General features: G+C 38.0%; 1 protein-coding gene across 1 annotated transcript in view; it reads right to left on the bottom strand.

Moving 5' to 3' along the window:
- Window positions 1-23,287, bottom strand: part of TMC1 (transmembrane channel like 1) — a 59,463-nt gene that overhangs the window by 6,852 nt on the left and 29,324 nt on the right. Inside the window, exons 8-15 of the mRNA XM_074569757.1 lie at window positions 22,181-22,279; window positions 17,808-17,950; window positions 13,352-13,496; window positions 11,094-11,288; window positions 7,841-8,020; window positions 7,452-7,604; window positions 5,914-6,042; window positions 2,030-2,097 (exon numbers count right to left, since the gene is read on the bottom strand). Coding sequence (XP_074425858.1) covers window positions 2,030-2,097; window positions 5,914-6,042; window positions 7,452-7,604; window positions 7,841-8,020; window positions 11,094-11,288; window positions 13,352-13,496; window positions 17,808-17,950; window positions 22,181-22,279 — 1,112 coding nt within the window. The remainder of the gene's footprint in view (window positions 1-2,029; window positions 2,098-5,913; window positions 6,043-7,451; window positions 7,605-7,840; window positions 8,021-11,093; window positions 11,289-13,351; window positions 13,497-17,807; window positions 17,951-22,180; window positions 22,280-23,287) is intronic.

Genomic DNA, 23,287 nt, shown 5'->3' with positions numbered 1-23,287 from the left:
AACAGAAAGAAATTTATCCTATGTATGTATTAAACATGGTTTTGGCAGTGTATGTTTATTATAATTTAGTCAACTTTTTTTACTTTTCTAATGTATTCGGTTCAGTTTAAATAGTCAGAAAACACTTTGAAAAACACTACAGCTCTAATGCTTTACTTGGCCCTGCAAATATCAATTATCATGTAAATGTGGTCACAACTCTGTGATAAGCAATAAGCAGAAGGATGCTGTATCTGAACAGCATCACAAAAATACAGGTCACAGTTTCTGTGCCAGAATGTGTATATTGGGACATGGCAGGTTTACAAGGCACAGAGTCTGTACATGCAATGAAGTAGAAAAGTGATAGGCACGTATAGAAGTTTTGTTAGAGAATAATCAGGAATTGACTCCCTCACCCAGTCCTCAATGTCTCTCAGGTAGAGAATGATTTCCAACCTACCTTCCAAAGTGTTAATTACAGCAGTAGAAAGTATTAATGCCACCAATTGTGTATAAAATTGCAAGCAGAGTTTATGTTGCAGCCTTATAATTTTGACAAACAGCAGCCTTAGAAATGTTTCCTATCAGAAATTAGGCAGATAGCAACATACTGATTGCAAACGTAAGTTGCTTTTCTAAGTTGCGGGACACAATATAGGTGTCTCACATGCCAGCAGCAAGGTTGGGCTCCCTCCAGCCGTACTGTTATGGCATGCCATCACTACAAGGCGGTGCTGTGCTCATATCCAGCAATATACCCTCCTTCTGAGTGAGCCCACAGTGCTGCTGTCGGGGCCCTCGGTGCATCACCCCAACAGGGTTTGGTTGTAGGGGCTGCAAGATATTTGCAGCCTCTTTTGTTGTCGTATTTCTGCAGCATTTATTTGACATGCACACAATGCACAACCTTTGGGCTTTACAGAAGTGAGGGCTTTCACGAAGAAAAAAGACTGATCATCAAAGTCATATTAAAGGTAAAAAATTAGGCCTTAGCAAGAATTAACTTTGAGAATTTAACAGTGCTTATGGAGGACAGTTCCTGAGGAATCATAGAATCATAGAATGGTTTGGGTTGGAAGGGATCTTAAAGATCATATTGTTCCAACCCCCCTGCCATGGAGCAGGGACACCTCCCACTAGACCAGGTTGCTCAAAGCCCCATCCAGCCTGGTCTTGAACACTTCTCTGGGCAACCTGTTCCAGTGCCTCACCACCCTCATAGTGAAAAATTTCTTACTAATATCTAACCTAAATTTCCCCTCTTTCAGTTTAAAACCGTTACCACTCGTCCCATCATTACACTTCCCGATACAGACTCCCTTCCCATTTTTCCTGTAGGCCCCCTTCAGGTACTAGAAGGCCGCTATAAGGTCTCCCTGGAGCCTTCTCTTCTCCAGGCTGAACAACACCAACTCTCTCACCCTGTCTTCTTAAGAGATGTGCTCCAGTCCTCTGATCATCTTCCTGGCCCTCCTCCGTCAGGAAGGCTGGGCATCTTGCATGAGGACTCTACACGCCGGTATACTTTACCACCCATGTAAAGTCCAAAAAGGGGATGAACCATAGACCTCTTCTCCTCTAGAGCTAAGGAATAATACTGAAGCAGTAGCATTTTAGGCACTTTCACATGCCTGCACACATAAGTGTACATACATTTGGTTTAAGTCCTTTTTTCACAGGACTTAAAAAAGTGGTAAGGTATTTTGAAAAGATGAAATTCAAAGCAGAACAGTACACACCAGGTGCTTGCTCTAGCAAGCAGTCAGTCAGAAAAAAAAACCCAAAAGATATGATTCATCTACACAGCTTTTTGCTGGTTGATCTCACCAGGTCATTGCAGCATCCTGATGTGTCTGGTTCCATAATCTTAGCCCGGAACTAGTTTTGAAGCGGTGCCACTAATAGCAGTGTACCAGAGTTTGGTATATATTGCATTATGCTTCCGCGAACTAAAGCCATGGGACAGGATCAGCATTTCAGCATAATCTTTCACAGATACAGCTGAATCCTCCAATCCTGCAGATGCAACATGCTTTGCCACACCTACCAGATCATGCCTTGGTTAAAGATCAGTCCCAGCACATTTCCACTTATATCGAACTCAGAATATGATGGCTGAAAGAAATAATACAGATGCTTTCATTAGGCTTGCACAAAGGGTTTTAAGATGATTTATAGTAGATTAAAACTGTCACTTCCAACAGCAGCAGCATACTGGTATTGTGTTGTAAGGCCTCTTGTTACAACTTATCAGTGAATCATGAAACAAATTAATATGACTCAAGGCCAAGAGGCAGACTTTAATACAGCTTGTGATATTTTACTGGAAATGTTTTTGAGATTTGTTCAGAGGAAGGAGAATTAAAAATAGTTCTGGATATTGGGTAAATTTTAAAACAATAATTCATAAATTTTCCATTGGAGTGGCTAGTGGTGGTCATCTAATGTGTCCTCCAATATAGCACCAGCCATGAAGCTGCTGTGATTTAATTCCTGTGTGAACTATAACTCTATCTTTCGTATTTTAACAGTTACACTGTTGAAGAATTCTTTTTAAGCATTGATAGATGTTGCCAATCCTTGTCTTCCCTGCTTAATGTGAATATCATATTTCTAATTTGAGTGTGTTTGATTCAGCCATAGATTCTCATTATCACTTTGTCTGCTGAAGAAATTTTTTTTTCTCCAGTAGAGACACATAAATCCTGTAAAAAAAAAAAATTCTTTAGTCATATTTCTAAACTATTCATCTGACTCTTTCATTGTTTTTCCAAATCTTTAATCATTTCCACATCTCTTCTTTAACCCTATTTATTAGTCTGTAATTAATGAATGCTCATCTGCAAACATTGAATACACTGCATTTCAGCAGTGATTGGAATACGCACATGCATATTAGTTTGTCTGCATATGCACTAGAAAAAAACTTTCTGGTAAGAAATTGTGGCTGTGAACTTTTGGCTTACACCTAAATGTCTCATTCAAGCATATTATTCATAAGATTTTGCACTGTCACATTTCGTTTAATCAGCTTTCTCATAAAAAAAAATTGCTACACCATAGCTGGTGACTTGCACAATTCACCATCGTGGGTGGATAAAAAGATCAGGTGTTAATTACACAGATGACTGATAGACAGAGGAAGGGGCATGAGATATCAAGACTATTATGCTATTAAAATCACCAATTAAAGTCAAAATTTTTAATTGTACTGTATTATATTGTTGGAATATTTGGAGTCCCTGCACTCTTTCCGTGTATTTTTTCTGTATACATATGCATATATACGTGTATGTTTACAGCAAACTGCTATATTTATGTTGCGTGTATTTGTGAATCTGCTTCCATATGAGGAAAGATTAAATAGACTAGTACTGTTCAACGTGGAGAGCCGTTGACCAAGGAGAGCTGTATAGAGGGATAGAATATCGTAAGTTACACAGAGAGATGAATAGAATCATACAAGACCAAATAACGTGTGACTGTTCTTCATAACATAAGGGCTAGCATTAACAAATAAAATAATTTTAAATTTAATTTTTAAACAAACAAAAGGAAGTGTTTTTTCACACAACATGCAAGTTAGTTTCTGGAATTCTTTGCCAAAGGACATTTTGGTTGTCAAAAATATTTAGGATCTAAAAAAAGTCTAAAAATTAATGGATGACAGGTACACCGTGGCCACTAACCACAAAGACACAGGAATAGCTACTTCGTAGGAAATATTTTAAGCTCAGATATTACCAGAAATTCAATGATTTTCACTTTGCACTTCTACTGATGGATGTTGTTTCAGGCAGTTTACTGGATGTGAGGACCATAATGGAGTAGACCATTATAGCCATTCTTACCTACTGCCAAATAAAAATTTCAATAATAAATTGGCTTCCACATCCCTACCAGCAGATGTGTTGTTGACACTTTGAGAACAATACTATATCATGGAAATAAGATGTCTCCTCATTGCTGGATAAACAAGTCACAGCTTTCATTAACACCATTGAAGCCCTTGTGTGGCGGCTGTGACGTTCATTCTCACTGCTGATTTCGTGTCTTTATGTTCTTTACATTGTATATGCATGAATAGCCAGAAAAACGGGTGCAATCTGTGCAGCACTTTAGTTCAGACCCTTAATTAAAGCTCTTTCTTTTATAGGCTTTGTTGTATTGATTGAATTACTGTATTATATTCTATTACCATCCTGAATGGTAACAAAAACAAAGAGCAAAAATTAAGTCTGAACTGTAAATGGACCAATGTATGCATCTTCACTTGACAACTGGCACTCCCAGTTCAAGCCAAGCTGTCCTACTGTTCACTGTGTGGCTTTCCACACTGGGAGACTGCAGGCATCCCACAAAAAATATATCTAGTAGGCTTATCCACCTGTTCTGGATAGCCGGTGTCATCTCAAATAACACTAGGCTCCTGGGGTTGGGCAGGTCATGCAACAAAAAGTCCCTGCATAAAAGCAGCTGATTCAGAGTAAATAGCAAGACAGAAGAGGCTTCAGGAAGCCCAAATGGAAGCCAGATCATCCTAGCTAAAGAGTCTGTCCAACAGTCTTCAGAATGGCTTTCAGGCTTGTGTTCATTCAGTCTCTTTCATTGATCATGGATATCCTGATAGGAAAAGGTCTGGACTATCACTTCAACATCTTTGGAAAATATGATGTCTGAGCTATTTCCTGTCAGATGTGGGACTGACTACAATGATTCATGTGTTCCCCACATCCAGCCTTTGCTATTGTGATAGCTGTGGAACATCTGAAAATATGAGGAAGCTCCAGATGCAATTTAAGTATATGAAAATACATGGTTCCACAAGTAGTGCTGGCTCTCCACCCATGATGTATTCAAATTCCTGCATTTGATATTGATATTGCAAGGGTTATAACTTGTTTGTTCACAGCCTGGCTGGCTGATAGTCTTTGTCTCCAGCCCTACGCCACTCCTGTTTGAGACATGCTGTAGAATTAACAGGAAGAAACCTGGTCCTTGTAATAAAGTACAGAATTTCATAGGAACCAGACAACAGCAATGAGATTGTTAAGCCAGAGAAATCTTTCTTCTATAGAAAACACAAAAACCTTTTCTTCATCTGGAAAATTACCATTTCCCAAGAGGCCGCTTTTAGTAAAACAAGAAATTTGTACACGTTTGAAGGTAAAATTTTGAGGAAAGGAGGACAAGAGGATGCCAGAACAGCTATGATGGCTGTCCATGCAGATGCACCCAAGATAGCTTTAAATGACTTAGCATTTTTCCATACGTCTCAGTAAGTACAAAAGAAGCTTCAAGAGCTTCACAGTCTTTGCCAGTGAAACAGCAACATCAGAATTTACAGTGTAGGTATCTGAGTTAGCTAATTTACCCTCTCTCAGATCTATGTAAAATAGTAAAATCCCAACTCCCAAGTGAAGAGTTCTACACCCACCTGTGTTGTGGGACTTGCTAACTTCATTTCAGCTAAATTAATTCTACCAAAAATATATATTATAAGATTTCTAGAATAAGTTCTTTCATATTTTTCTCCACAAACACTGGATGTCTCAGTATGTTAGAAGACCCTATCTGAAATCCCATGGAAATCCAGGGAGATTGTGTGCTGTGGAACAGGGAATGGGTCTTCAAATTAGAAATGTGTGAAAAATGTGTACCCAGTTTTCTTACACAATCAAATGAAAAGGAAAAAAAAAAAAAAAACAAAACCAAACATTTCCTAAAGTTACAAACGTCTAAAGAATAAGACAAATATCAAGGCATAAGCAAATTCTGAGGAAAAATAACACAATGCTGTTCAGGGATCCTTAAGGTGATGATTCTAGCCAACTGTTAACTGTGTAGGATAGAAAGCAAAATGTAATTTACTACAAAAATGTGAAGTGATAATCTGACAAAGACATTTAAAATAACAAACCAGATACTTACAAATCCATACTCCAAGTCCCAGCACCAGCAGTAATTGAAAAACCTAACAAAGACAGCTCTCAAGAAATCACCAATTAGAATCGTGATGTAAGTTGTCATTGTGTCAGAGACTGTTAGCCGCACAAATTCCTGTTAGAGCAAAATTTTCTCTTAAGAATATATTTAAGCAAAAAACAATACAATGAAATACTGGACTAGAACCCTAGTTGTTGTTGCCCTGCTTCAACATGGAAAAGGCTCTGCTCCTCCTCTGCATTCACTGATTCTGAAAAATGCAAGGAGAGAAACTGCCCCTCGTTTGCTGGAGGTATTCTTTGTTCTAATTTGTGCGCGTATTATTAGATGACACTTCCAGGATATGATTTGACTTCCAGACAAGAGAAATCTGAGCTGGTACCTTAAACTCTTTTGTTCCTTTTGACTTTGGGAACATTAAAAAAAAAAAAAGAAGTTGAATGGCTTGTTTTCTCAAGGAGCACCAACTCCCAGTGAATATGGAGAGGAAAGAAGAAAATCCTAATGGAAATCCTCATTCCTCTACTTTTGTTTTCATAAGTCCCACTAAACCTTACTGTAACAGGCCTTTCCCCAATATCCCAAAAGCCTATTACTCTCCCTGAGTTCAAATTGAGGAGAAAATTAGCGCAGTGATGAGCTCTTGGTGTTCTTACGTTCAGTGAAAAGAACAGAGGTGATGTTTTTCCTGCCTGTCTGCTCCCTGCTGGTGATTTATTCGGTCAGGAGTGGAGATAACCAGATGGTGAGATTGTCAGAGTGACGGAGCAACAGCAAAAGTTGTGATTCAGTGGTGAATTCATTCTCATGCACAGAACAATAGCAATGAGATAGGATCAAATAGAGGAAAGGGGGGCATTAAAATTTTTTTGGAAATTACATTTTATATTAATAGGTCAATAAGAATAAATTTTCACCTGAATCAAATAAGATGACTGAGCAGATTTAGCATTAAACCACTATTGTTCTTTTGCGTTATGTTACTTAGCTAAAGATAGAGATACCTTCTCAAAAGCACACTGCTGAAAGAGCTATCTTACAGGTAATTCCTTATTGAGCTGCACATTTTTTTTATCTTTTCTATAGGTCTGTTGTAGTCAGAAACTGATTTTACCTGATCAAAATTCTAATCAGAATTACCACATTTGTTAGGGGTTGTGAGAAATCCAGCTTTTCCAAGTTTCTAAACAGGTGTTGCAAGACAAAGATGGGATGATGAAGAGGAAGGTAAATTAGAAGAATAGTGAAAAGGAGCCTGGGGGGGAATGGGTGGGTGGGCTGGGGTGGAATAAATGCTTTCAGTGCTGTCAACTACTGGAAGAAAGAATTCCCTATTAGACAGGGTCCAAGAAACTCAAATAATTTTTTCTCAAATTTTTAGCTCTGAAAAAAGGCCCACATCTGCTTTTCCTCACATTTTCACACCTTAATGCCACTTAGTAGAAATAAAGAGGGTTTAGGTATGATATCCTGCAACAGACTATGATCTATTTTCAAGTATGAGCTCAAAACAGTTACATTACCTGTCCTACCATTGTTTCCCAGCATGGCCCTCTGGGGACATCTGCAGGATCCACCTGTATTGGAGGAGCAGTGGAATTTTCTGGAATAGTACCATTGTACAGACTGGCTTCCCATATTGTCATGTTATACTTGACTATCTTTTCTTCTTCCAACTAAATAAAGAAATAAATAGAGGGGGAGGAGGGGGAGGAAACAACACGAGCTTATTACCAACTACCAACTCTCAACCTTTTCTACTCCGAGACTCCCATTACCAGCTTAGGCATGGATGTGATTTACAGTACAGAAAGGAAAGAACATCTTTCACTGACATGTCTGTGACTGGACGGAAATCCTCATCCTGGCCCACATGCATGTTAAAAATGATGAAGGGAAGTAAATAGCTTGCCTTGAGATTGATTTCATCCATTAGGGCGATAATGAAAGTGTAGAGATTGCCAAGAAAAAGAGCAAAGATTCGTCCCAGCTGCCATCTTAGAGCTATTCGAGGGTGGTAGTTTTCCAGAGAACTAATTACATCAAATAAAGTTGGACAGAACATTCCTAAAAGTGACATAACCATGTTCACCTGAGAGGGGGAAAAAGGAAAAAAAAAAAGATATTTACATTGAAATCTCAGAAGCAAGTTCTTTTATTATTATTAATTTGGGGGGAGGGTGTATTTACATTACTACCTTTTATTGGGTTTTTGATTTAATGAAAACCAAAATCCACTCTGACAGTCACAAGATGTTTTCACAAAAGAAGAAAGGGCTGAAAAGTCAGTTGTAATCTAGTGCCCATGGACATATGAGAAATTATCTGATTATTATCTGAATTATCTGAATTATCTGATTATCTGAATTTCTGATTATCTGAATTTCTGATTATCTGAAATTTAGATTTAATTTCTGATTATCTGAAATTATCTGATCTCACTCAAAGTTAATTATAGATGTCACAGAATCACAGAATTACAGAATGTATCAAGTTGGAAGGGTCCCATAAGGATCATTGAGTCTAACTCCCTGCTACTCACAGGACTACCTAAAACTAAACCATATGACTAAGAACATCGTCCAGATCCTCCTTGAACTCTGACAGGCTTGGTGCTGTGACCACTTCCCTGGAAAGCCTGTTTCAGTGACCAACCACCCACTCAGTGAAGAACCTTTCCTAACGTCCAATCTGAACTTCCTCTGGTGCAGCTTCATTCCATTTCTTCATGTCCTATTGCTGGTCGCTAGAGAGAGATCAGCACCTCCCCCTTCTGCTGCCCCCCTTGAGGAAGCTGTAGACTGTGATGAGGTCACTCCTCAGCCTTCTCACAAATCAAGTGATTGCTGAAAATTATTTTAAGCCTGCTTGAACTTTTTGGTTCTAATTCACCGTGTCAGCTAAAAATGAAAATAATTGAAAAAGTTTAAGAGTGCAGTTATTCAATTTCAATTTAAAATAAATTTCATTACAAAAAGTGTGTCTTTAAGGGAATAAAAACAACAAACAAGAAACAAAAAACATTGTCTTAATCTAAGTCACAAAGACTGTTGGAAAACACAAAAATGTTTATTTGAGATGAGTCATATTAAAACAATTAAGCAAAAATAATTTATTTAGTCACAAAAAGCATAATTGTTCCCAGAACTCTAATCTACTGATTGCTCTGAAACTAGCATTTCTCAGCCATGCTGGAATCTGTTTTGCTAGAAGTATTATAAAATTTAATACAATTTAAATTCCTGCTGCCAAGAGAATGAGAGCTGCTCATGCATCTCAGAAATAATATGGCAGCAGAAAGGTGCTATGTCAATGAATAAATTCACTCACTTACAAATATATACATTCCCACTCTTAAAAAGTTTCATCCATGAGACTGGTGTTCTTAATGAAAAGAAATAAATGTCTCTCCCTTTGCTTTTTTTCTATTCTTGGTTTTTAATGAGTTCTAGATCTAATTACTGGATTTTTGCATTTGTAAGCAATCAGTAGTGCATTCTGCGTATGGCTTGTAGCACCCTGTAAGAAGCATGTGGGATTTTTTTAATTATTGCAGGAATTCACTGATGTTTCCTATATATTTAGATAGCATTATCTATAACTGATATTACTTTGTTAAAAAGAAAATACCAACTAAAAACTTGTATCTACCATCTGTTACAGCACTTGGATTTATAACTGTTATTATATTAACAGCTATATTGGGTTTCATACATTCATGCTTTGAATAAATGTTCTCTTATGAGAATTGTGGTACTTCTTTTGGTACTTCTAGAAAATAAGAAAAAAATTTAAATGGCTGTTACATAAAAGCCAAATATATTTATGTAATTAAATATTAATATCCAATCAAGGGCAATATTTTGTAGCCTTCAAACAAGTTCTTTATTCGTCAATAGGAAAAATTCTTTAGCCAAATAATGGCAATGTTGACTTACCTACTCTCCTTTAGAGATACACCTACTCCAGATCTTAGTTCTGAGATACAGAGTCTTCCTAGCAGTATTTTTTTTAAAGCAAAAGTAAAACAATGAATGTAAACATGCATATGTTTAACTACTTTCCAGTTTGCAGCATAAGCTAATATAACAGCTTTTGGTAGTGCAGTCCTTGTTATTACAAATCTGTTACCGCTCCTTTCAACTGAGAGAAAGTTGAATTCCTTCTGAACTGTCTTCATCTGCTAGTCTGTTGTCACACTTACAGCTCATGTTGCTTGAAGCCAAGCAGTTTTGTACACGACCTTTCTTTCCCATCAGATCCAAATCTAATAACTTTTATCAAGTAACTTAACCCAATATCAACAGCCCCCTTTCTTGGGATTCCAGAGGTGGATTGCTGGAGTTTTTTATGTTACTTTCTTGGTCAGGTTTTGGTGTTGGAAATTAGGAATTGACTTTCCTCATTCCATCGTCACCCATTCCAGCAGCTTTGTGAGGCTGGCATTTTTTTGCCCTACCTTAAATCAGATATCTACTTTGCACTCTAGATGAGCTCTAGGTAACAAACAGCTAGTTTTATGACATCCACAACAGTGTGTTTGCTAAGAAAGTAAGGCCTGTCCAGGTTTTCATATAGCAACACTGACTTCAAGTGCTTACTGTACACTGGTATAGCAAAAAATAACGACTTTCACTATACACCTCTATGAGGCAGGGCTGCATCTGCTCTAGAAGAAAGCAGGTAAAGCACAAAAATCATGTTGGACTCTTGGAACGGGCAGCTGCAACTGGAAGGCATGAGTTTCATCCTGTTGCTACACTGTGGAGTTGTATCCAACTGAAGCCCCAAATAACTTTGGATATGCCTACACTCCAGTCACTTTGCTTGGGCCAGTCTCAGGAGGAACGCAAGAGGAGAGTAGGTTCCTTGAAGAGATCTTGTCCATAGAGTCCATAGAGTGGCTGGAAAACAATGTTGATAGCACAGAGGAGTAAAGGTAAAGGCCTCAAATAAAAACTAAATACAAAGGGGCATTTGAAAGAACCAACCAAGGAATAATCATTTTAATTAAGCAGGAAGCAGAGAGACAAGAACAATTCTTTTGTTAGATATTTACCACCCGCACTCGGAGTATTTAAATTCTCAGGAAAATAAAAGGCAACATGCAGAGTAGAGGAACACAGTTTCAAACCACATCTATTTTAAAATGTGCTAGCACGAACTTCATTTCTTTCCCACCACCCGTAGTTCTCCAGACCTTCCAGGGCAAATTTCTGGGATCTTCTGACAACAAAAAAGATGAGGTAGCCACTCCCAGCAAGCGTGCATAAGGCTAAGAAGTTAGCAAGAACCCTCAGGAATCGAGTCAAGTGAATATTTTCCTCTTTTCGGCTCTCCTGCTCCTCCACGATAGCTTCCTGCACTTGTTAGAAAGAAAGGAATATTATGAGTTCTTTAATGGTCAAGATCCCACGTTGCTTCCCCAGCTGTTAGAAATCAGTTAAATAAATTACAAAAATGTGAATGCACACCTGGACATCATGCACACCGTTTGAGAAGAGCTTATATTGTCTCATAAAATCTGTTTTGGACCCTGGCAGACCCTGGGGTTTTAGTTCTGCAGTGTTCACTTTGCTTCCATTGAGTGTGTCCCCACTGGGTCTTGTTACACCTGCTCTGGTGTGCCAAAAAGAAACGAGCATGTCCTCTCAGCTTGCAAGGTGCTATGAGGCTGAGCGACCCAGCAAAATAAATGTGTGACTAGTTGCCAGAAAAGGAACTGTCACACTTTAAAAATGTGCATTTGTGAGAAAAGAGCAAAAGGTTTTATTCCGCAAGTCAGCAATTCAGAAGGAATGAAAAGACAGCTAGTATTTAGGAATCTCAAAAACAAACAGTGCACAGTTTCAGAGCTCAGAATAAATTGTTTGCCCCACATTTACCCTTGGCTAGGTCTGATAAATGTTAAGACTCCGGTGTAACTCTAATCTCCAGCTCCTGCGTTTGGCAGAAGAAAGAGCTTTTGCGCTGAAGTGTCCTCATGAAAAGAGATTTTGATTAGAGCTTGTCACTTTGGTATAGAGATCAGTTGCCCAGAGGGGAAGCTGAACTCCTGCATTGTAATAATTACTCTGCATGGCTCTGCTTTTTCTTACATCTTGTGTTTATTACATAACGAAAGGAGATTGCAGCAGCTCTTGACCAAAACTCCCATGACCTCACCCACGCCAAGACTTCACCCATTTTCTCTGAGGTTCCTTGCTTATTTGCAAAGAGCGCAGTAAAGCTTCATAATTTTATTTCTCAAAAGCTTCATAAGTTTATTTCTCTGTCTCCACTGATGTGTATTCTTCTCCAAATAGCTTTCAGCAACTGCCCTTAGTGTGCGGGCAGGGAAAGCTCACACATTTTCAGTGCTTTCAGTCGTTATTTCTTCAATATTTGTTTTCCTGGGACCTTTTCTTTCAACTGACTTTGAGCGCAGTTATCTTTTGTGCCTGCAGTTGGTAGGGTGGGTGGGTTGAGGTGGTATATTGGCAATATCACCCATGCAGAGAGGAATCCCTGAGTGTGATTGGACTGTGCAGCTAATGCTTGGTCCTCCATCTCCCATCCTGTATGTTGTCAGTGTGACTGCAAGCCTAGCGTCTTGTTCATAACCTGGCAACGCCTTGCTGATGTATTCCCTGTACATTATTTAATTGAAAATTAAATTTTCCTTTACATGCTGCACTGGTGTGTCCCAGTGACCCCAGTGTACAAACACATTCTTTAGCATTCAACAGACAGAATATGTCCCCTTCACTGTTTTCACAGCGGTGCATTTTACATCCTGTAGATTCCTCACACAGTGACTCTTGAAATCAACATACCCTATACACTGAAAAGAGGCCTAAGAACACCTTGTATTGCCTTGCAAACTGAGCTATATTTCATAATTAATTTGAAAATAAAACCTTTACATTATACAAGGAAAGTAACCTTTTTTTCTTACTGAAAAGCAAGCATAGACTCAAAATTCTGAGGCCAGTTCTTCTGACATGATTAATCTCCCTTAACAGATGATCCTATTGCTTTATCGTATGATATCTTTTCAGTGTAGCAAGAGAAGATGATAACGTGACGCTGGCAAAATGTCACCAGCATTTTAAAAAAAAGTTTTTCAGACAAGCACCATAGAAACAAAAAATGACAAAAAGAAAAAGATTATTTTTATAGTAGAATCATTTTTCTAAAACTGGTACTGCAGTCTCAGAGAACACAAAAGTTGCCATTAATGCTTTTTTTTCCACAATCAAAAGGAAAAAATCAGGATGGTAAAACACAAAGACCCAGACTCAGAAGGGCAGTATAGAGCTGCCCAATTCTAGTTTAAGCTTCTAGGCCCCAAGTACAGCTAATACTTGACCTTAGTTCCATGTGATTCACATCAGTGCGAAGAACAAATCAAGTTACCTCTCTTTAGTGAGCTCTATTTTACCTTAAAGCTTGTTGTGATGGAGGCAAACTTATTATCCGCTGTCTCAGGATTGCCAATCAGGTAGTCCCAGCTTGTAAACATCTTCCAGCTGAAATTAAAACTAGTGTCATCCCCACCACCTTCTTCATTTGCATTCCTTGCCATTCTACAAAAGCAAGAAAGACAGAGGAAGACCTTGTTAGAAGTAGTTCTGCTATGTGAGCATGATTTTTAAATTGCTCCTAAATTTAAATTCTAACATTGTTCTGAAAAAAGCTATATTATTGCAGTTAATCATGTTATACTAAATCTGGAAAGTTCAGTTTGAGAACTGAGAGAGTTGGATGGAGATTTTGATATATAAATTTATGAGCTCATAACACACATTTTGATGAGAAAGAATGAGTTTATTTCATTAACAACTCAGAGAAACTCCGCTGGATAAGAAACTCAATAGGAAAACAATATCAAGAAAATCTCTCAAATAGAAAGCTGAAGAGCATTCTGAACTGCAATAGATTTGATTAGAGACTTCATAAAGAGAAAAAAAGGAATTCTAAAATAACAACCCAGAACAAAACCTGGTTATACCATACAAAAGAGAGACAGAGAGACCACTTGGCCAAACTGGACATCCATAAGCCCATGGGCCCTGACAAGATGCACCCACGAGTGCTGAGAGAGATCACAGATGTTATTGCTAGACCACTCTCCATCATCTTTGAAAGGTCATGGAGAACAGGAGAGGTGCCTGAGGACTGGAGGAAGGCCAATATCACTCCAGTCTTCAAAAAGGGCAGGAAGGAGGACCCAGGGAACTACAGACCGGTTAGTCTCACCTCCATCCCTGGGAAGGTAATGAAGCGACTCGTTCTGGATGTCATATCCAAGCATGTTCAAGAGCAGAAGGTTATTGGAAGTGGTCAACATGGATTTACCAAGGGTAAATAATGCTTGACCAATCTCATAGCCTTCTGTGGTGTTACAGGTTGGCTAGATGACAGCAGAGCAGCAGATGTCATCTACCTTGACTTCAGCAAGGCTTTTGACACTGTCTCTCATAACATCCTCCTTAGGAAACTGAGGAAGTGTGGACTAGACGAGGGGACAGTGAGGTGGATTGAGAGCTGGCTGTGTGACAGGACTCAGAGGGTTGTGATTAATGGAGCAGGGTTGAGTTGGAGGCCTGTAACCAGACCCCCAGGGGTCAATACTTGGACCAGTATTGTTTAACGTATTCATCAATGACCTGGATGAGGGGACAGAGTGTATGTTCAGCAAGTTCACTGATGATACCAAACTGGGAGGGGTGGCTGACACCCCAGAGGGCCGTGCTGCCATCCAGCGTGACACGGACATGCTGGAGAGCTGGGCAGAGAAGAACCTAATGAGGTTCAACAAGGACAAGTGTAGGGTCCTGCACCTGGGGAGGAAGAATGTCAGGCACCAGTATAGGTTAGAGATGGACCTGCTGGAAAGCAGCTCTGAAGAAAAAGATCTGGGGGTCTTGGTAGACAGTAAATTATCCATCAGCCAGCAATGTGCCCTTGTTGCCAAGAAGGCCAACAGAATTCTGGGCTGCACAGGGAAGAGTGTGGCCAGTAGGTCAAGGGAGGTCATTCTCCCCCTCTACTCTGCACTGGTGAGGCCACAACTGGAATATTGTGTCCACTTTTGGGCTCCCCAGTTCAAGAGGGACAGGGAACTACTGGAGAGAGACCAGCGAAGGGCAACTAAGATGATTGAGGGATTGGAGCACCTCCCTTACGAGGAAAGGCTGAGAGAGCTGTCACTCTTTAGCCTGGAGAAGAGAAGGCTGAGGGGAGACCTTATTAATGTTTACAAGTATCTAAAGGGTGGGATTAAGGAGGATGGAGCCAGACTCTTTTCAGTGGTTCCCAGCGACAGGACAAGAGGCAATGGGCACAAGCTGGAACATAGGAAGTTCTGATCAAATATGAGAAAAAAATTCTTTACAGTGAGGGTGCCAGAGCACTGGAGCAGGCTGACCAGGAAGGTTGTAGAGTCTCCTTCTTTGGAGACTTTCAAGACCTGTCTGGATGCAGTCCTGAGTAATGTGCTCTAGGCAATCCTGCTTTTGCAGGGGAGTTGGACTAGATGATCTCTAGAGGTCCCTTCCAAGTCTGAAAAATTCCGTGATTCCACGAAAAGTATCCCTAATACAGCTTTCTATTTTTCCTTTCATCTTTGATGCCCTTATAAACAAGATTTATAACAGTATCCACAAACATCATATTATTTCTTCGGTGATTTGACTTAATCTTCACTACTAACTTCTCTATTTCAAAGTGTTGTCATTCATGTAATAATAGTGGTCTTGTTTATCCCTAAGATTATCCCTTAATTCAAACCATTAAGCACAAGGATGGAGTATATTAGTAGGGTACAAACCATTTAGCCTTCAATATTGTATTGATTTCTTGGTCAGGAAAAGCTATTTTAAAGCTCAGTAATGCAGCAGAGTTATGTTATTAATGTCAATACAGTCTACAAACCACATTTTTAACAGTCCAGTAAAACACATACTCTCAAATCTAGAAGAGAATAGTAAGTAAATAATACAGAAAATCCTTCTGAGCTGTCATAAACCAATAATAGGGTTGGGTTTTTGTTTTACTGGTCATCTACAGAAGGGACAGAGATCATGAAAGGTTCTTGGTAGGGTCTGTCTCGCTGCTTGTTTCTAGACTAAGATAATTCCTCTCAAGAGTTCCTAATGAAATAGTGAACAGTCTTCTGGTTGGGATATCATTTCTTGGAGATCAGAAATGTTTCCGTTTTATGTTATGCACTGGAAGAGCTGCAGAGAGAAGCCCTAAATCTAATTTTTTCCCCTAAATAGAATAATAGTAGTTACAATCCTCACTACCGCTTTCACCTAGACATTCCCTTTCCCAGATCTCAGTCAATAGCAGAAAAATGGTAGCACCTCCCATTACACTGCTTTTAGTTACTGTGCCCACTGTATTGTATTCTGAAGAAACAGCAAAAAGCAGAAGACTGCAAGAAGTGCTGATAACATTACTTAAATAGTGATCAGCATTAGTGTCAAGTGACCAGATGGGAAGTTAGCATGTACAATGTATTTTTTTCTTCAAAGATATTTGTTTGTTTAGGAAATGGGATCTCCTGCTAGAAGGAATTTTTTTATGCTCTGGGTGACAATCATTGAAATACAGTTGTCTGACACTACGATTTTCCTAATCTTCCTAGCTACATTATCAAAAAATATTTTAAAATATCTTTTAGAGCTAAACCAATTATTTTTTTATCATAGTAGTTTCTTCCTCCTCCAAAAATATGTATATATAACTGAAGAAATGTTTTTCTTTTCTTCTGAAATGCTTCTTGCCCAATGCAGGAAACCATGTAATATTTGAAAAGCAGAACATGAATTAATCTAGTGCTTATGCAAGAGAAAAATACTGGCTTCAGCACAGAACAGTGGAAATAGATTAATTGCAGTTTTCTCTATATTCACAAGTGTCCTTGAATCTTGACCTGCAATGCTCTGATTTTTTTCACCCTTGGGATCTTCTGAAGCCACCACTGTAGCTAACTGTGTTATTGCGGTAGCTAATCACCTTGCTTGAATTAAGAATATTAAACATTATATTAATTAACAGCCTACTCTTTAGAAACTATCAGAATTATCAGAGTTTATTCTAATAGTGAAGTTGGCTATAAACAATAATTTTATTTCATTTAAATTTTTATCCTAAGACAAAATTCAAGTCCAGAATTTGAGAATCAAAAGGCTACTGTATCACCAGTTATACTGCCTAAGCCCTGTTTCACTTACAGCTGTGCTTCCTACCATTTTAACATCATGATATTAACATTATATTAAGGATAGTTTTAACACTGCTGGATATTATTTTGTGTTCCACAGGACATTAAACCCTTACTATGGCATTAGCATTAATTTTTCTACACCACTGTGCAAATATGACTTAACTACTGTAGTCTTGCTGAGAATCATTTACTACTGACTGTGAGTTACAAACAGAATTATTTGCCATATGTTTCTTTCTTTCTTGTCTTCTTCCTTCTTAAAAGAATTTAACTCACATAAGGTATGATTAAAGGTAGAACAATTGAATTTTTTGGATATCAACTGACATTCTACTAGACAGTATTATGAAAAGATGGGCTGGCAGCTCTTTTCCTTACTTTATATGTTCATTTTTCACTTTGAAATTGCAAGAGGGAAGTGTAATTTTGTTTCAGTAAAGATTTTTCCCACTTCCACAATACTGCAACACAGCTGCTAGTGCAGAACAATAGAGAAACAAGTACAGGCTGAAGAAATCTTAAATGACTTTGACCTTGCACTTGATCTTGCACTGTTCTGCCTCTACAATTATCATATTTTTTAAAAGATAGTCTCGGTGGTCAACAGTCAAGTTATGTGTCTTTTTGAATGTATTTTATTCAAGAACCAAGGAGAACTTACGTTCGAATGACAATCATAAAGCTGTAGCCAATAGTCCCAACTCCAACAAGGAAATACGAAAGCGGCATCCTGAATTTGAGCCATCCAATTGTCCTCTGGTTATTGTAATAACCATAAAAGAGTACAGAATACTGTGCAAAGCCCTGAAAAGTCAGCAAAAATTGTAATGTCATATCTGTTATATATGCACATAGTCAGAAGTCATACCAATAGCAAAGTACTGAAACATTCATTTCAATGCATACAAAACAGTTATAAGCATCACTATAAGAAATTTCACAGGATGAAAATCTCTCCTTTCATTTAGAAAGACAGAATATTCCATGTCAACTTTCAAGTCTTTTATCTTTAAAACTCTTCATGGACACTCCATCTACGATGTAATGACTCAAAACTTTTTGGTTTGCATACTTCTTGTTGTAAAGACAAAAACATTTTGGTTTACAAAATTTGGCTTAAAAATTACTTGCAGACAAAATACAAGATTTTGAACTTAATTTTTACATTTCTAGAATTTACTTGTATGTCCTATTTGATATAAAATTCTTATATGCCTTCTCTGTCTAGCAATGCTGTCTGCTGTTCATCGGGTGATCATTCAATATATATTAACCAATAGTTAGCTGTATTTTATAGATGATTATTCAGTATGCAGGGGTTTTAACACGTAGGCTCCAAAGCTGTAAAAAGTGCAATGTAAGTGTACATTCTTTCTCAGCATTCAAAGTGTACCTCCTTTTCTAAAAATCTCCGTGAGGATTACACTCTCTTCTACGGGTCAGATTGCTGATTTCTCAAAATAATTTACCAGTACATGATAACTGTAAGCAATCGCTGGTATCTAAAATGATCCAAATAGCCAAAGCTTCCTGATAATCCTCAGGTTAGAGCAAGAACTTGCCTCCTAGAAGACGACTGTATCCAGAGCCTTTACAAGGACAGCTCAGCACATACACAGCAGCAGCAAAGCTCCAGCTGGATGTAATGATTGAGTATTTGACCATGTAATTGGTGGATAAGCCTTACATTATTTTGACACTTACACAGTAAGCTGAGGGTTTTGTGAATTAAAAAAGCCATTTGCTTCCCTTCTGATTTTCAGTTGCTCATTTAACTTAAATAACATGTTTCGCTTTTATGTTATTGCAAAACAAGCATTTAATTTATGGTAGCTCTTAATATATATGAAATGAGTCACAGTGCTATCTGGAAAACATAGTTTGCAATTATAAGATGAGAATGAAATATTAATATATGGTAAATAGAAATATAATTCAAAATGCCCTGATTTGGTAATCAACATATCTAATTTTTCTTCATATCAAACTAGCTTTGAGAGATGTACCTGCACGTAACAGATAAATAGTATGTTCCTTGATAAGGGAAATAATGTTATAGAACACATTTATTACTAATTACTAGTAAAACGTCCACACTAGACAGGACACATTCAAATTCAATAGTATGCCTGTGCATCTTTTTGCTCATTAAAACATCCTATAATTCCATTTTAGCCCAGATTTCAATACAACCTAATGTGGCTTGGAGAGCCTTTTGGATCCCTCAGAGTATTAAAATGCTTTTTAAGCCACTGTGTTTTGCAAAGTCAGAGATAATTCCTGCACTGCATGCCATTCAGTATCTTGTTTCCTGGGCTTTGCCTACTGCATTTCACCATGGGACTTGGAATATCTTTAGCTGTGTAAAGGTAGGCATGCGTGGAAGATCTCTTTCACTCCTTTCTGAGCCTAACATAAAGCAGAGGTGAGATAAGAATATTGATCAAATGATTTATTGAAATGAGCCTTGAGAGTCTATTTTTTTAAGGTTTGGATTATTAGCTGAAATGTAAAATATACAATGTTAAAACTGAATTCCAAGTAAAATATATCAAAATCAAGAACTGTTTCTCTTTGCCATGTCAGTAAAATGAGTACAATTTCAAGTGCAAAAAAAAGCAAAAGGTATGTTAAGCTCATCTTTTCTTTACTATCTTAAAGATTGGTGGGGCTTGGGGTTTTTTTTAGGTGCTGATGCGCGTTCATTTCTTTGTAACTTTCTTTGTAGCATACAAGTACTGCTAGAAGATGAAAGGTACTATTTCCTTTGCTGTTTAATTAAAGATGTCACTGTCTTTGGCGAGTATTTGTTGATCTGACATGCCTCAAGAAAATTCCTTTTGCCTCTCATTATTTCAGGAGATCCGCCTCTTTCCCTGCCCTATTCTGTGTTTATTACCTTTGCATTTGCTCCTTGTGTTAACTGCTACTCTGTTATTTACTATATTTTCTTCTTCAGAGCTGTCAGATCCTGTTTCTGTCAGACATTATAAACTTTCTCACTCTTTCCACCATCTGTCTGCATCCATCTTTTCTCAAATACTTTTCTTTTAAAAACTTTGTTCCCATTTGCTGAATAAAGCTCTTCTAGTCTCTATTCTCTTTACAAAATCTCCAAGTTACTATGATTCCTTTTTCTCCAGTATCTCCCTGATGTTTTCTCATTTTATAATGTCGTCATTATTATTTAACTTCCCAGCCACATGTCTAGATATGTTCTTCCCATCGCTCAAATATACGACTGCTGATGAACCAGATGCAATGCGATTTTATGCAGCAATCATGGCAAAATGTTACAAGTGGCTTTTAGAAAGTTCTTTCTATCCTTTTCTATCCTAAGAGGGTCCACCACTTTATGTGGCAAAATAAAACAGAAGTAATCTGTTCACTTTACATGCCTTTATAGTCAAAAGACAGACAAACACTGTAATTTCTACCTGCTAGTATATTATTTTCTATAAATTCAGTTTTCTACAGTTAATAACTCTGAAAGATTTGTTTGTAAATGAGAAAATGGCTATATCCAGTTAAGATTTTTCTGAAGTTCTGTTATCTTACAACCTGATTCTGCCTTTACTGATAGCTGAAGATTGAAAATAGAGCCAAGGAAGCTAAATGAAAGCCCAAAATCTGGCATCATCTGAGTCTCCACATGAAGGTATTGAGCCACAAACCAAGGGATCCTGTCTGAGATATGCGTGTCACAAGATTAGGGATCTCTCCACACCTCAACCATACTAAAAAATGACAATATTAATGAGAAGCATAGGCACCATACCCTTTTTATGTTTTTCCAGGAGATATCAGAGCTGATCTCCTGTTGGAAAGGGGACAAGTATGAAAAATCTGCCTGTGCCCCTCCCAGGATTACCTGTGTAAACCTCCACGGCCTCCACAGTCCTCCCCACCAGCACGTGTGGAATGGGACCTCACATGGACAAAACCTACATGGAGAGGCCACTTTTATATGAGTCCTTGTGTAGACAGCTGGAGAGACTGAGCTGTAAACTGGAGGAACCTGTGCCTGAGTTCATTTTTCCAAGAAATGGGTCTGCTTCCAACATCATACTCATGCTTACTGTTGCTAAAGCAACTCAAGTGTTAAAAGATATGTATATGCATAACTCTTTAAAAGTCTTGGTACTTCTTACAGAAGGGAAAGACTGCAGCAGATTGAGGGAGAAATCACACTTAGTTAATGGATGGTGCGTCCATTAGTCTGAAGGAAAACCTTATCTAGGTGTTTGCACCCTTTCACAGGTGAAGAGTACCTTTTGATGACATTAACTGTATGCCATAGAGAAACCTGACAACATTCTAAGCAACATGTTGTAATACCAAATTTATCATCAGCTGACTTTATGCAAAGTTGTATCATCTTTATATAAAGAGGCCAGCTATAGATACATGCCATGTGCAAAATTAGATAAAACTGTTGTTTTCAGGAAGAGAAAGTGGTATGACATACTTAGGAATATACTGACTCTTGTCAGTAGAGGAGGAATAGCTCCTCAGGCTAGACTAGGCATCACATCAACAGTAAAGAACTAAGACATGCTTCTCAATTCAGCTAATCTGCATATTCTGTAAAACTAAGAAAAAGTAAAAATAGCATTCTTTGGTTTAGAAAAACCTACAGAGCATATTATTGGAATTTCTTTTTTCTAATTCACACTCCATCCTCAAATTCGGAAGCTTAATCATATGAAAACAGAGGACCAAATTCACTCATAAGAAATGGAAATTCAGTACCCAGGGATGCGAAACCAGCTTTGAGACTTTTTCCCGTGTGTCTTTGTATTGCTGCATACACCGAAATGTGTGTGCGGACGTTGAGATTCATTATATGTTTTGTCTGAAGGAAACAGTTATATTCAGAACTCATGAGAAAAAACCCCACATGTAAATTAATTCTAATGCCATTTTCTCCTGAAATATTTCATATTATATCTCTGAATATTAAATAATGAAGGAAAAGCCCATAATAATCAGAGAGTCATGTGAATTTACAGTATTGCAAGTTTATGCACTTACACTAAAATCCCATAGAGTAGCAAAGTTCATAGCACTTGCTTCTTCAGCTCTTGGGACAGTTTTTCTAGGCAAAGAGCCATATGGCTTACCCATCAAAGCCTGGAATTAAAAAAATGAGAGCAATTTACATTTTAAAGCAAAATACCAACAAAGGGAATGAACACTGATCTGTCATTTCTTAGGAAGACTTGTTTTATGCTCCTAAACTCCTTAGTGAGGATGACCTACTTCTCCAATTCCTTTCATTGCTCCTCACACTAGTGATTGAAACTATGTTTAAAGTTAAAGTATTAATGGTGTTTTCTAAATTTAAAGGGACGTTCCAATAGTATCAATGGATTGTCAAGTTGTGCCTCTTACGTTCAAATGCATCACAGAAGTCCAGATTCCTCTGATGAATGGTGTTTGTCTCACAGACAAGACCAGAAGATTCCTTTTTCTTGCATTATGGATTTTGTTGTTTTTCTAACTGAAATGTATGGTAAGATGCTAGGGATTCAGTTTTTGGATTCTGATAGTCCCACTCTCGCTGGCGAGATGCTTGCTGAACCACAGTATATGTCCTCACAGAGTCCTTTCCAGGGTCCTTTACCCTCAAAACTGTTGGGCATTTTTTCTGTTTTGGCTTCAGTGGAAGATGGATCATGATATTGAAATGTTTTACTAGGAAACTGTTTGAAATTCCCAACTCTTTCTCATCTGCTGGAGAGGAGACGAGACGAGAGGAGAGAATGTCAAACAGTGAAAGCAGGGAGATGGTACAATAGTTTTAATTCCATATAAGTCCATTTTTAGGAAGAACTTCTGGTGGCTCAAAGGAACTAGAAAAATATTACATTTTCCATAATTGATTTCTGCCTGAATTATATTTGCTCTGAGCTGCACTATTAAGAGTGGTGCGGCACACAGCACAAAACATGAGAGGTCTCTCTTGTGACTCTACAGCCCTGTTGGGCCTTATCAGCACGTGAGTTTTAAGGCAACTGAAAAGCATCCATAGTGCCTTAGAGTCAAGATACTGCACTTGGCTGTTTCTTAGTCCCAGTTCCTCTCCTTAGCTCCCCACAGCAAAAAAAAAAAAAAAAAAAAAAAAAGAACACCTTAATA

This window comes from Larus michahellis, chromosome Z, assembly GCF_964199755.1.
Source record: "Larus michahellis chromosome Z, bLarMic1.1, whole genome shotgun sequence".
Lineage (NCBI taxonomy): Eukaryota > Metazoa > Chordata > Aves > Charadriiformes > Laridae > Larus > Larus michahellis.
The sequence above is the reverse complement of the archived record's forward strand: the minus strand, read 5'-3'. Positions and strand labels throughout refer to the sequence as shown.